Here is a 13,636-nt window from a genome sequence, read left to right on the forward strand (position 1 = left end):
ACGCTTTCTCTGTCCTGACAATCCAGCTTCCTAGTGAATCTAGCCACCAGTCACCATATGAGAGCCATGGGACAGATCCATCCAGCAGAAGTATTTTATCTGGCCTGAACAGTATATTGTTGTTTTTTAATTGAGGAAACATTTAAAAATTAGAAGATTGTGCATAAAAATCTCCATATCTTGAAAAATCTGAAAATCTAGCAACACTGGGTCCATATCCCTACATGGCAATAATTGGCAATAGAAATGAGTAGAGGTCACACCCTTTAATTTGAGTTATGTCCATGGAATATCTTCTGTTACAGTGATGGAGCTCAACTTTATCCTATGGACAGTAAGAAACCATTGAAAACATTTAATTGGGGAATAGCAAGATTTTTTTTTTAAGATAGAGAGAGTGCATGAGCAGAGGAAGGAGGCAGAAGGAGGGTGCATGAGCAGAGGAGGGAGGCAGAGAGACAGAGAGAGAGAGAGAGAGAGAGAGAGAGAAAGAGAGAATCTCAAGCAGGCTCCATGCTCAATGTGGAGCATGATGCTCCCACAACCCTGGGATCATAACCTGAGCTGAAATCAAGAGTCAGATGTTCAACCAACTGAGCCACCCAGGCACTGGATATTTTTATTTTAGAAAGATCAATCACATTGATGGTGGCATATAGAGTGAAGGGGCAAGAATAGAAACAAAAATGGGTTAGAAGTCCACTGCATTCATCTAGGGGACTGATGATGAGGGCCTAACCTAAAACAACAGAATAGGAAGGAAGAACTAAATTTCAGATACATTCAGAAAGTGAAATCAATAAGATTTAATGACACACCACATAAATTGAGGCATGGACAGAGATGGAAAAATAGATGATTCTCAGCTTTCAGGATGATTTAAGAATGGGCAGACAATGGTAGAAAGTGGTACTGTTTTTCAAGATAGGATTTCAGGAGGAATATATTTTGGGTAGAAAAAGATAACGAAGGGTTGATTTTTTTATGAGTATATTTGAATTTGGAGTAGGTGTTGGTCATCCAGGTAGAGATGTCTAGAATTCTGGTGGCTCTACATAGATAGATACAGAGATGCTGTAGGATAACTTAAGTCAAAATACCCTGTGAAGAAAGAGCAACAGATAGGAAACTCAGGAGACAGAACTAAGGGACAGTTACAGTTTGGGGAGTCATCAGTGTATAAGAAGATGTCATTGGAGCAGGCTTGCCCAGAAAGAAAGTCTAGAGTGAGAGGAAAGGCAAAGGACAAATTTTGAGGAACACCAATATTTTAGAAGCAGCCAGACAAGGAGAAAACCAACAAAGAAGCAGAGAGATGGATGATCAGAGAGAAAAAAGGAGAACATAAGAAGACTGGTGACATGACAATAAGAAAAGAAAGAGTTTCAGAGAAGGATGTGGTTGCCAAAGTCAAATGCCACAGATAAATCAAGGGTAGTAAGCAGTGAGGAGAGTCTGGTGAAATAAGTGTTTCGGAAAGAAATGAAAGATGAGTGATTCACTTACGTAGTTCCTGTCAGCCATAGTCTGGCTCTCTTAGTGACAGAAGTACAGAAAGATTTCCAAGCCCCTTCCCATTTACTCACCAGAAATGCGTGAAGGATTTCATCATGTTGTTGCTATGATGAAATTACTCATGAGAATTTCCTTAAAAACCATCTGAGACACTGCCCTCATACATGAGGCAGGATAGAGACATAGGAAGTGGCAACAGCCCTTACATAAGCTTGAGTTGGCCTTTTGACCCCAGCAGAGAACTCTCTCTCACAGAGTCCCCAAGGCCATGCCAGCTTTGTGCTTCCCGTCTGAGAACACAACCCTCACAACCATACTTTCAGCTGCCCTGAACACGAAAGTATACCTTCTTACAAATTCTCCCAATGTAAATTATCTTCAATACTTCAAAGAATTTTTTAAGTTTATTTATTTATTTTGAGAGAGAGAGAGGGAGAGGGGGAGAGAGAGAGAGAGACAGCATGAGCAGGGGAGGGGCAGAGAGAGAAGGAAACAGAATCTGAAGCAGGCTCTGAGCTCTCAGCACAGAGCCGGATGCGGGGCTCAAACCCACGAATGGTGAGATCATGACCTGAGCTGAAGTCAGATGCTTAACAGACTGAGCCACCCAGGTGCTCCGTCTTCAATATTTCAAATGTAGTCATCCCTCAATAAATTATACTAGTGTTCGTCCCACTAGATGATAGCCTCTACATCAATATCTTTAGCTCCTCTCTTCTACACCCATAATACTTCCTCAATATCATGACTGTTACTTCTAACTACCCAAGACCCACATCCTGCTCCCTACAGGATCCACTCTCAATGTTAGACATGCCTGTCAGTTATGTCCAATGGGATTCTGAATATAACATAAAGATAAGCATGTAAAGAATGAGCATACTTTCAGTATCATCTTATGCCTTTTAGTTCTGGAGAGACAATGTGAAACATTTAATAAAGTATTTTATTAAATTAGTCGTCAGGAAACTAAGTTCAATGCTGGCATTGGCATAGGTTTATAAATTATCCTTGCAATTGTAAAAACATTACATAAATGTGATACTACAGTTGATATTTATAAATTTGATGCAATGATAGCGAGTTCCAAGGTAGATGTTAGTATAATTAAGTGGTCTTGCCCCATTCAGAGTGTTGAAGATACCTAAAGGCAGATGCCCATCTGAATTGGAGGTAAGATATAGATAATTCAAAATAGTAAGTTACAAAAGTTTACTTAACTTTCAAAAGTATATCAGGAAGACAAATCTTCTAGAGAATTAAAAGGAGGAGGGGTGCCTGGGTGACTCAGTCTGTTAAGTGTCTGACTCTTGATTTTAGCTCAATAATGATCTCGTGTTTCATGAGATCAAGCCCCACATTGGGCACCAAGCTGAGTATGGAGACTACTTGGGATTCTCCCTCTCCCTCTCTCTTTCTGCCCCTCTCCCACTCTCTCTCTCTCAAAATAAATAAGCAAACATTAAAAAATGTATATCATAGAATGGATCCTAAAATCATAATTTTCATTTTCTGAATCACTGAATAATTGAAATTTGGCTGTATTGATACAAATTGCTTGATAATTCATTTACCAAAACACTAAAAGTTGAGATGCCATGACTCAAGTGTTACAACTTTCTTTTCCATTTGAGTCTGAAAAACCTTTTATGAATTTACAAGTAGAAAATTTAATTTTTTATTTGAGACTTTTTCTTTGACTAAATGAAAGAATTACTAAATAGGTGATTAAATTTTTTACTTTAACTGATTTAATTTGGATTTGTATTATGTTAGTTCCTAAAATTGCAGTGTAGCATTTTCTTAGATGGAAGTGGATGGAAAGAGTAGCTTTGATGCTAGACATACTTGAGTTACAACTTCTCACCAGATCTGTAACCTTGGGCAAGTGTGTTTGAAAATCCATGATGGGCCAGGAACTGGGCTTTACTTAGTCATTTCACCTAAACCTCTTAGCAATTTTCTGAGACAGATTTGGCACATGACCCAAGGACCAATGAGGTTAAGACGCTTGGCCAAGATCACACTAATCTAGTGTTGAGATGTGGATATAAATAGCAGCTGAGTTGCTCTTTGGTTTTGTTTTCGTTTGCAATGGGTGAATGAAACCAACTGTCTTCTAATCCAAATAGAGTATCTCCTTAGAGAGACCCAGAGTCCACCAGCTTGTCTTTCCCAGACTCCTCATAAAGGTAACGATGCCCTCCAAAGGTTCACAACATGCACTCTTGGAAACACAGTTTGGCCTCTGGGAAGACCAATAGCTATTCTTTCATTGCAACAAATCAGACAAGAATCTGCCTCTAATTCTAAGATAAAATAAAAGAAAGAGAAATACCAGGAAAGTGAAGAGCTGTGCCCTGGAGCTGTGTGTGTGTGTGTGTGTGTGTGTGTGTGTGTGTGTTGTGGGGGGATTCCCTTTACTGCTTAAAAAATAACCAGCAAAAGCCAAATTTGTCATTCATATTTTTTCATGACTCACTAATTCCTCCTGCTGATAAGTATCAGAGTCCTCTTAAGAGTTTTCAGAGCCTCTGATCATCACTTGGAAAATGAGGAGAATAACTTCCTTGTAATATTATTGTAAAGGATTAAATGAAACAGTAAGTAAAATTACTAGCACAGTGCTTGGCGCACTGTAGACATGCTAACATTTGAGAAGGGAGCAAAAAAATACTCAAAGGAGAAAAGATGGTCTCTTCAATAAATGGTGTTGGGAAAACTGGGTACCCGTATGTAAAAGAACTTACAAAAACTGACCTGAAATGGATTAAAGACTTAAATGTTAGACATGAAACTCTTAGAAGAAAATAAAGGAAAAAAGCTTGAAGACATGGGTCACTTATTTTTAATATCAATAACCTCTAGAGACTATAGCCATTCTTCTAAAATTATTAAAAGTGTATTCTAGATAAGTAAAAGAAGATTACAGATTTCATGTGATCACAAAAGTTAGGCAAAGATTGATACATGCTTGATGTAGATCCACACTCCCTTATATGGAATTCTGAAAACCAAAATTTTTTTCTAAGGACCTAAAATTTTTCATAACTCATTTGGAAATAAAATACAATCTGAACTCATGTGACAATTAAATCCTGATCTGAACCAACATGAAGTCTTTATTTATTTCACTTTATATGAATTTTCCTATATTTCACTTTAAATCATGAATTATTTGGTTATGAGTGCTGCCCTAGTCCCTGCTGGGAGTACTACATATATACAGCATATAGTCTACCTGACAACTCTAAAATCTAAAAAATCTCTGAATTTGGGGGCACCTAGGTGGTTCAGTCGGTTAAGCGTCCGACTTCGACTCAGGTCATGATCTCATGGTTTGTGAGTTTGAGCCCCATGTCAGGTCCTGGGCTGACAGCTCAGAGCCTGGAGCCTGCTTCAGAATCTGTGTCTCCTTCTCTCTCTGCTCTTCCCCTGCTCATGCTCTGCCTCTCTATCCTTCAAAAATAAACATTAAAAATTTTTTTAAATAAAAAACTCTGAATTTTGAAACACAACTGGCCCCAAGCTTTCTGATAAGATACTGTGGATCTTTAGTTGCTTTCGTGGACTGCTATGCTCAGGGTTTGTAAAAAGATAAATATGGATGGAATGAAACAGTATCAAAATTTTTCAATTGTTTAGAATCCCAGCAGAAGGCTGAAGAAGTTTGCCAAATGTACTTTATGCAGCTACGTTCTGGCCTTATAAAAAAGACAGCCTGTTATTTTAAGAAAGAAACCACCAAAAGACATTCAACAAGAAGAGGTAAGGGGAAACTACATTTCCTGGTAATTTTTCAATATAGTAATGAGCATCTATTAGCCTTCATTTACCACATCTTAGATATATAATGTTTTCCCTCGACCAAATTTTCCTTCTGAAAAATAGTAAGGATGCTGAACTATTTTCTAGCCATTTTCAAAAGGACATATAAAGAGTTTTATAGCATGGTAGAAAAAGTCATGTCATAATAAGTGAAAACAGAGTATATTAAATTATAAATATATTTACAGTATTTTACATTTTTTTTCATTTAAAGGTATTAAACTAAAATGTTAATAGCAGTTGTTTTTTTTTGGGTGTTGAGACCATGGGTCACTAGTTTTCTCCCATCTGGACTCCAGTGAGTGTACCCTACTGTGGTATAAGTGTGCCAGGAAATATTGATCCCTTCAGACTGTGGGGTGGCTGAAGCCCTGGGGTCAGTCATCACTGTCAGCAAGCAGCTTTGACTCAGAATCCTCAAAGTGGGGGTAAAGGGTTTGGGCAGAGTGGGTACTGACAATCCACTCCTACTCCACCCTTATCCTACAGCTGGAAAGTATAAAGAACATCTAGTATTCACTGCCCGTCATCAGCAGCTGGAACGGCCTGTGGAGGGCTTAGCCTTTGGTGTGCCTATGGTCCAGAAATGCTTTGGAACAATTGATGTTCCAAGTATCCAAGGTATGCCTGGTGATGGGCATGGTGTGGGTGTGAGGAGGGAGGTAAGACACAGGACCATGACAAGTGCCACTTCAGGAAACAGCTTCAAGTCCATGCCTACTTGTGTAACAGAAACTTCTGTCCATTTGCTGTCATTGTACCCATTTAGTGGTATCCAGACTAGTCATAGTGTAGCTGCTCTAACAATATATGTGCATTCTATAGTTAGCCCTCCATCATTATTTTGAAATGCTTGTCATGGGTTGGAATCCCATATACATTACTCCTGGGGAAAATACATAATCCTTCAGGGAAAAAAAAACCACATTTCCTCCCCAAATTTCAACATTTTGACAATGAAAGAAAATGAAGAACTATTATATTTTTAAAATATAATTTCAGCTCACAAACATTTTAAATAGTTGTTAAATTGGTTTTAGATTGTATCACCTACTTGTGCAAGTAAACCCCAAGTTGATGGTAACTATCAAGAAATGAGGAGATCATTAAGAAAACTTGACCAGGAATGGCATATTGCCATTTCAAGCATAACTCCTGATATAAATATCTTAAGTTTCCAGAAACATACTGAGGTTTCTCATTAAGAATTTATGCTAAGCAAAATAAGTCAATAAAAGAAAGACAAAAACCATATGACTTTACTCATATGTGGAATTTAAGAAATAAAACAGATGAACATAGGGGGTAAGAGAAGAAAGGGAAACAAACCACAAGAAACTCTTAATAATAGACAACAAACTGGGTTGATGGAGAGAGGTGGGTGTGAAATGGTCTAGCTGAGTGATGGGTACTAAGGAGGGCAATTGTTGTGAAGAGCATTGGGTATTGTATGTAAGTGATGAATCACTGAATTCTACTCCTGAACCCAATATTGCATTGTATGTTAACTAACTAAAATTTAAATAAAGACTTTTAAATAATTTTACTTCAGAAATTCATATACACATTCAATATTTAACATTCTTCTATTTTGTATATTATTTCTCTTAGCACAATTCTATAATATAAAGAAAATGTAAAGATTTTTTTTCTTCAAGGACCAACATAGGTCCTAATTCTACACCAGTTTACCCCAGCGTGCCATAGAAATATTATCATTTTCTATGTGTGCTGGGACATTGTTTTAAAAGTTGAGAGTGCTGCTGTAAATGTCTCTGTTATTTAGCCAGAAGACAGAATGGGTCTCCACACCTTACAGATGGGTATTCATTTAACCATGTCTCTCAAAATACAGTCCCTTCTTGTCCACAGTCCCCTTGACCATAAGAAACAAGGAAGCTGGCAAAGTCTGTCACTTTTCCAGCTTACTTCTCTCCATCAAATCTTCCCATAAACACACTAGCATGACCTCCTATAGTCTTCATGAAGGAGACCAGCATCTTTAATCCCATTCAAGCGACATACCTCCGCCTTTGAGCTATGTTAAGCTTGCACCAAAGGCTTTTATTTACCCAACAATGGTGGACAAAGTACAGCTCAAATTGGAAAAACAGAAACAAAAACCTTAAACAAAGTGGTTTTTTTTAATTGCTGAGGATTGTTCATGGGAACAAGATATTTTGAATTTTTAATGGCAAGCTTTTCACTTGTTACAGAATATTCTGCTTCCCTGAGCACATACAATGATCAATCTATTACTTTCGTTTTTGAGGATGGAAGTTATGAGATCTATGTAGAAGACTTGGGAAAAGACCAAGAGAAAGGTAGAATATTTCCTTTTGTCTATAACAATATAATGATGACTAGTAAAGTAAAAAATAAATTTACCAAGCCATAAATAATGTATTACTTCAGACATGACACATAGATTTCATACTCTGTGCTAACTCCAATACATTGGTGGACATGCCTAAATATCACTAAGTTGAAGAGAATTCAGAAGCTTAGTGAGGATTTAATAGGAAAGGATGCTGATATTGAGAAGCGGTATCTGTTGTGAAAGATGGAAGAGGGATTCCTGGGTGGCTCAGTCAGTTAAGCATCCAACTCTTGGTTTTGGCTCAGGTCATGATCTTAGCGTTCATGGGATTGAGCCCCATGTCAGGCTCTACACTGACAGCACAGGTCAGCTTGGGGTTCTCTCTCTTTCTCTCTCTCTCTCTCTCTTTCTGCCCCTCCCCAACTTGTGCTCTCTCTCTCTCTCAAAATAAATAAACTTAAAGGGGCGCCTGGGTGGCGCAGTCGGTTAAGCGTCCGACTTCAGCCAGGTCACGATCTCACGGTCCGTGAGTTCGAGCCCCGCATCGGGCTCTGGGCTGATGGCTCGGAGCCTGGAGCCTGTTTCCGATTCTGTGTCTCCCTCTCTCTCTGCCCCTCCCCCGTTCATGCTCTGTCTCTCTCTGTCCCAAAAATAAAATAAACGTTGAAAAAAAAAAAAATTTAAAAAAAAAAAAAAAAAATAAATAAATAAACTTAAAAAAAATGGATGAACCGACCACATATATTTGCTACTGCTAATTACCTGCTATGTCTTTCCAGTCCTATCAATATCACCAAAGTACAATCTCAAATAAGAGAATATACCAGTGTTATGGACAATTTGTTAAATATTTTAATAATAACTGTGTTAGAGAATTCATCAGAGCATATTCATACATTTTTGAGACCTTCCTTAAAATCACAAAATTTCTTTAATTGATGTATAATAAAAGAGGATATTGTCTGACGTTATGTATTTGTTAAAACTGAAACATTTTGATAAAATTGTATCTTACTGAAGGGATTTTATGCATTCTCTTTCAGATAAGGTGTTATTCCGTTATTATGATTTCCAACCTCCCTCACGTGAAACAGGTAATTTGGAAAACTAGGTAGCTGTAGTACTTGAATTCTTGAATTTGGGGCAAGGACAAATCCAAAAATGCTCCATAAAAAAGGAAGGCAGTCTCAGAAGACTCTCTCCAGCCCAGCCCACATTCATGGTTAAATCTTAGATTCTTAGAGGATTTATTCCATCCCATCCATTTGCAGTTTAATAACTAGGATGAAGATTTACATTTAAAAAAGATCCAGGATAATAGTGGTTTAAGCTACATAAAACTTCATTTCTATCTTAGCCAGGATGAGAATGGCAGTGCTGCTCAACAAGTTGTCTGGGGACCAGGATCCTTCTCTCTTTGTCACTCTGCCAACATCTACATGGTTCAAGATTACTTGCTACCTCAGCAATGCCCAATCAGCAGGACAGTGGAAGACAGATGCATGAATTATCTTTCCCTTTAAGGACAAAACCTTGAAGTTGCACGTGACACTACCATTCACCTCACATTGGTCAAAACTTAGTCACATTGCTACACTTAGTTACAAGAAAACAGACTGGGAAATGTTCTATTACACAAGGAGAGTAGTTGGGATATTGAAGGAAAACTATCAGTGGCTTTACATGGAGACAGGGAAGCTGACACCCAGACAAATAACCAATAGAGTCATAATTCTACAATTAGAAACCAAATAAGAAAACTAAGGAGCTTAAAAATACCCCCAAATTGTCCAATGACTCTTTAGGAGCTTAACATTACCCCCAAATTATCCGGTGACTTTTTAGTTTCATTTGGGTACAAATACTTCTATAAGACATGTTGGTTAATGAAGCAATTATTTTACATCACATCTTGGATTCTTTTCCTAGATGTTAAATTCATTTCATTAAATTGAACTTACTTGTTCAATTCTTAGCTTTATAATTTAGATTTTTAAATTAATTTATTATTTTTAATTTACATATTTTTTTAATTGCAAGGTGATGCTGATGATGGCCATACGTTATTGGTAAATCTAAGTCCTACAAAAGACAAAGACTTCCTGCTGCATGCCAATAACAAAGAACACTCTGTGGAGGTAATAGAAATATTCACTTAACTGTCATAATTGACTCCACTCTGTTGTGCAGATTTGGGTGTTTGTCACAGTTCAAGGAAAAAGTTTTGTTTCTGCTATTGTACATAAAACAGTTACTACTAATAACTTGCTTCTGGAATAGGGAAGGGAGGGAAATGGCATGAATAGCCTTGCTACTTAACGTCTGGGCTCTGCCAGTAGTGCAGAATCAGCTGCGAATTTGTTAGAAATGCAGAATTTCAGGCTTCCTCAGAACTGAATGCGAATCAGTGTTTTAACAAATCTCCAGGAGACTCATATGTGCATTAAAGTTTGAAAAGTGCTACTATGTAGAATGATCTGAAATTCTATCTACTCAGCTTTAGGAACTACTTTGTTTTTCCAGGAAGCATTTCTTAATAAAATAGTTTTCTTAGGCAAATGCAAAAGTAATTTTACACTCCAAGCCTGCTAAAGGGAAAGTCATAAATATTTCCATCTGCCAAGATTTACAATAATCATTATAAATAATAATCTACATTCTAATCATAGGATTCACTACACAGCCTTTTTCAGTTAGTAAATGTTAGTATAATATTGGTCATGATGAAGAGTTATAAACATTTTGAGGAACAAACAAGCCAAAGATAGAGACCAGGAAGAAAACATAAGAGTATAATATAGATGACAAATTACATAAATACAAAATTATAAATCTAACTAATACAGCCATGTAAGGTATTAACATAAACACTGGATGGTACCCCACATCTTCCTTAAATGCTCCTCAATGTATATAACAGTGTTTGGCATATATAATTACTCAATAGTAAGAGCTAACCCATACAGAACTCTCTTATATGCCAAATACCATGCTAAATGTTTTACAAGCAGTCCCCTTTAATTCTTGTAGTAATTCTATGATGGAATTATTGTTTTTGTCAGCTATTACTGTATAACAAACCATTCCCAACACTTACTGGCCTGAAATAATAATCATTTATATCACTCACATGTAGAAAACAGATTAGGCTAAAAAATTGAGGCTTGAGAAGTAAAGCAATGTGCACAGGACTCAGAGATAGTACATGGCAAAAGTGGGGCACAAATCCTGAGCTGCTGTATCCAAATCCAGTCATTCTAAGCTACAAAGCATCTCAAAGTATGTAGACCATCAGTAAATTAAATTAAATCCACCCCACTTCAGCCCTCTACTAGCTTCTTCTTACCCCATTCCCATCCCCTACTTAGTAAGTAGCCTTGCTAGAAATACCAAGTTATAATTATTTCTCTTTAGTTTCTAACACAGGGAGGTGAGGTTGACTATGGATTTCCCACTCACGTACTGATTGCTTTCTTTCTTGTTTCCTCAGCTACAAAAATGTGGAAAACCATTGCCAGACCAGGCCTTCTTCCGCCTTCATAGGAAGTCTTCCAAATGTGTTTCATTTGAATGTAAGAATGACCCTGGAGTGTTTATAGGAGTAAAGGATAACCACCTTGCTCTAATTAAAGTAGAGGATCAAACTGAGTATTTTAGTACAGAGAATATCATATTTAAACTCTCTTAAACTTAATGTTATGGAAAGCTGTGGATCTTGTGTTGGATAACTCAAATAGCTACCACTGGAGAAATGATCGAGAAATAAAGAGGTAACATTCAAGGGAAATGGAGGGTATTTAGTATGCTATGGAATGTTTTTCTCATTATGTGTAAATACTTTTTTATGGTCTTTCATTTCTGCATTTTATTTCCTTCTGTATCATTACATATTCAATAGGATATTGCTAAAGAGACCTCAGAAGAGGTACAACCTGAACTTTAATTTTTTCTACTTTCAGTACAGAAAGAACTTCATATTAGAGCTGAAACCTCTGGGGAGAAGCAAGGGCCTTAATCCAAGTCTCATTTTAGACAGGGATTCATTTTAAAGAGCTACATAAAGACAAAATTTTCCCTGGTTCCAAACAATGAGTTCAAACACTAAAGCTATTGGTGAAAATACAACCAAATCTATTTGGACTGACCATTTCACAACTGGAATAAAACACCAAATTTGTTTGAAGATGCCCAAAACTTCAGATACCTACCTACATAGGTAGGCAGATAATATAAATATATGAAATGACAAAGACAGTCAAAACATTAAGAAAAATAAATCCAGTATTTGTAAAGTAAATAGTTTTGCCTCTAATTGTTTGTAAACTGCTGATTTTTTATAGACTTAGTCAAGTTTAAGCAAAGCATTCTTATATTAGGAAATGAAATAAATTTTAGTTCAGACATATAATTGAAATCATTAGGAATATCCAACAAATTAAAACGTTTTTTTAAAAGCACTGAGACACAACTTATTTTAGGACATCCAAGTACCATGGGATCCAAGTACCACAGTGAATTCAGAAATCCTCTAATCTACTACAGCCTAGATAGGACACAGGATTATCATCACAATTTCAATAACTGACTCTTCCTGATGTTTGTAGTATACTATGTCCTTCTGACCCTATTCTCCAGGGATCTATGACTTTTGATATACATATCACCCTGGACAAAATTTCTTCTAATACTTTCTTCCCATGTATACAAATGTTTTTCTTGTCCAGCTTTCCGATTACCCTACTTATTATGGCATATTTGTTTGACTTTTATTACTTCTTTATTCTTTTGACCAAATGTGTTCTTGATATACCTTTTGTGACTCCTGAGCTTCATTACAAATCACTTGATATCTGGATGCCATCTTTATTCTACTTCATCTATCTGATGTTGTAGAATTTCATATAAGCCTATTAAAGAGCAATATTTTTTTATTAAACATCTTTGCATTTTACATTACTAAAGTAATAAAATTCATACTCAACCATATAATAAGATTTTTCAACTACTAAAGGAATAGTTTTGCTTATTTTAAGGCCTTAATTCTACTATAATTTTTCCTAGGCTTAGCACTGACAATAAATGATAAAACTAATGACAATACTTATAAAACGCAACTTTTTCTGAAAGTGTAGGCTTTTTAATTTTTAATTGTTGAGATCTATTAGATTATAATGCTGGTGGAACATAAGATTAAAAAGGCTGAGAATTACTGTGTGAGGGTAAGCAATTATAAACAATAATAAATCTTTCATTACATTGCCAATTTTATTATTTTTTTTGTATATTGTTTCAAGTTTCTTTTTTTTTTCAATGTATGAAGTTTATTGTCAAATTGGTTTCCATACAACATCCAGTGCTCATCCCAAAAGGTGCCCTCCTCAATTCCCATCGCCCACCCTCCCTCCCTCCCACCCCCCATCAACCCTCAGTTTGTTCTCAGTTTTTAAGAGTCTCTTATGCTTTCATTGCCAATTTTATTATGGAGACAAAAATAAACGCAGAATCTATAATATCCGCTCTGAAAAACACTAAATGTTAATCATATGCATCTCTATGATATACTTAAAATTATTGTTTTTAAGTAACCAGATATATCTATTACATTGTTTAAGTTCTTGAATAAATTATATTTTTCAAAAGTCTGTGAGGCCACGTTTTTATCATAAAATGACTCAATATTCTGAAGTTTTTAAGTGAAAGTAAGTACACTTTACTCCACCAATGTTGGTATATGGAGTAGGTCATTTGTCTGATATTTTTGGTCATTCAAAATTAAGTAAGATATTTCAGAAAAGGGATTGTCTTTTACACCTTTATATTCCCAGTGCCCATCATACTGGCCAGCACAGATGAGCTATTTGGTGACTTTTACCCCAAATCAAACAGCCAACATACACCTGCCAAAGGAAATTTAACCTGACCTCTGATCATTTAGGTATCTTTCAACCTGGTTATCTTATTTTTCATGTTCAA

The 13,636-nt window shown here is 36.4% G+C and overlaps 1 protein-coding gene across 5 annotated transcripts in view; it reads left to right on the top strand.

Annotated features, from left to right (window-relative positions):
- IL33 (interleukin 33) overlaps positions 1-12,953 on the top strand; it is a 38,234-nt gene extending 25,281 nt beyond the window's left edge. For 4 of the 5 annotated variants that reach the window (XM_042964858.1, XM_042964859.1, XM_007098557.2 and 1 more), the window contains 6 exons: positions 5,161-5,283; positions 5,833-5,964; positions 7,560-7,667; positions 8,707-8,757; positions 9,704-9,801; positions 11,154-12,953. In XM_042964858.1, coding sequence (XP_042820792.1) covers positions 5,161-5,283; positions 5,833-5,964; positions 7,560-7,667; positions 8,707-8,757; positions 9,704-9,801; positions 11,154-11,351 — 710 coding nt within the window. In that variant the 3' untranslated portion in view covers positions 11,352-12,953. The remainder of the gene's footprint in view (positions 1-5,160; positions 5,284-5,832; positions 5,965-7,559; positions 7,668-8,706; positions 8,758-9,703; positions 9,802-11,153) is intronic. The other variant, XM_042964861.1, reaches the window with a different exon arrangement.
- Positions 12,954-13,636: the final 683 nt, after the last annotated feature.

The sequence above is a fragment of the Panthera tigris genome, chromosome D4 (assembly GCF_018350195.1).
Source record: "Panthera tigris isolate Pti1 chromosome D4, P.tigris_Pti1_mat1.1, whole genome shotgun sequence".
Classification (NCBI taxonomy): Eukaryota; Metazoa; Chordata; class Mammalia; order Carnivora; family Felidae; genus Panthera; species Panthera tigris.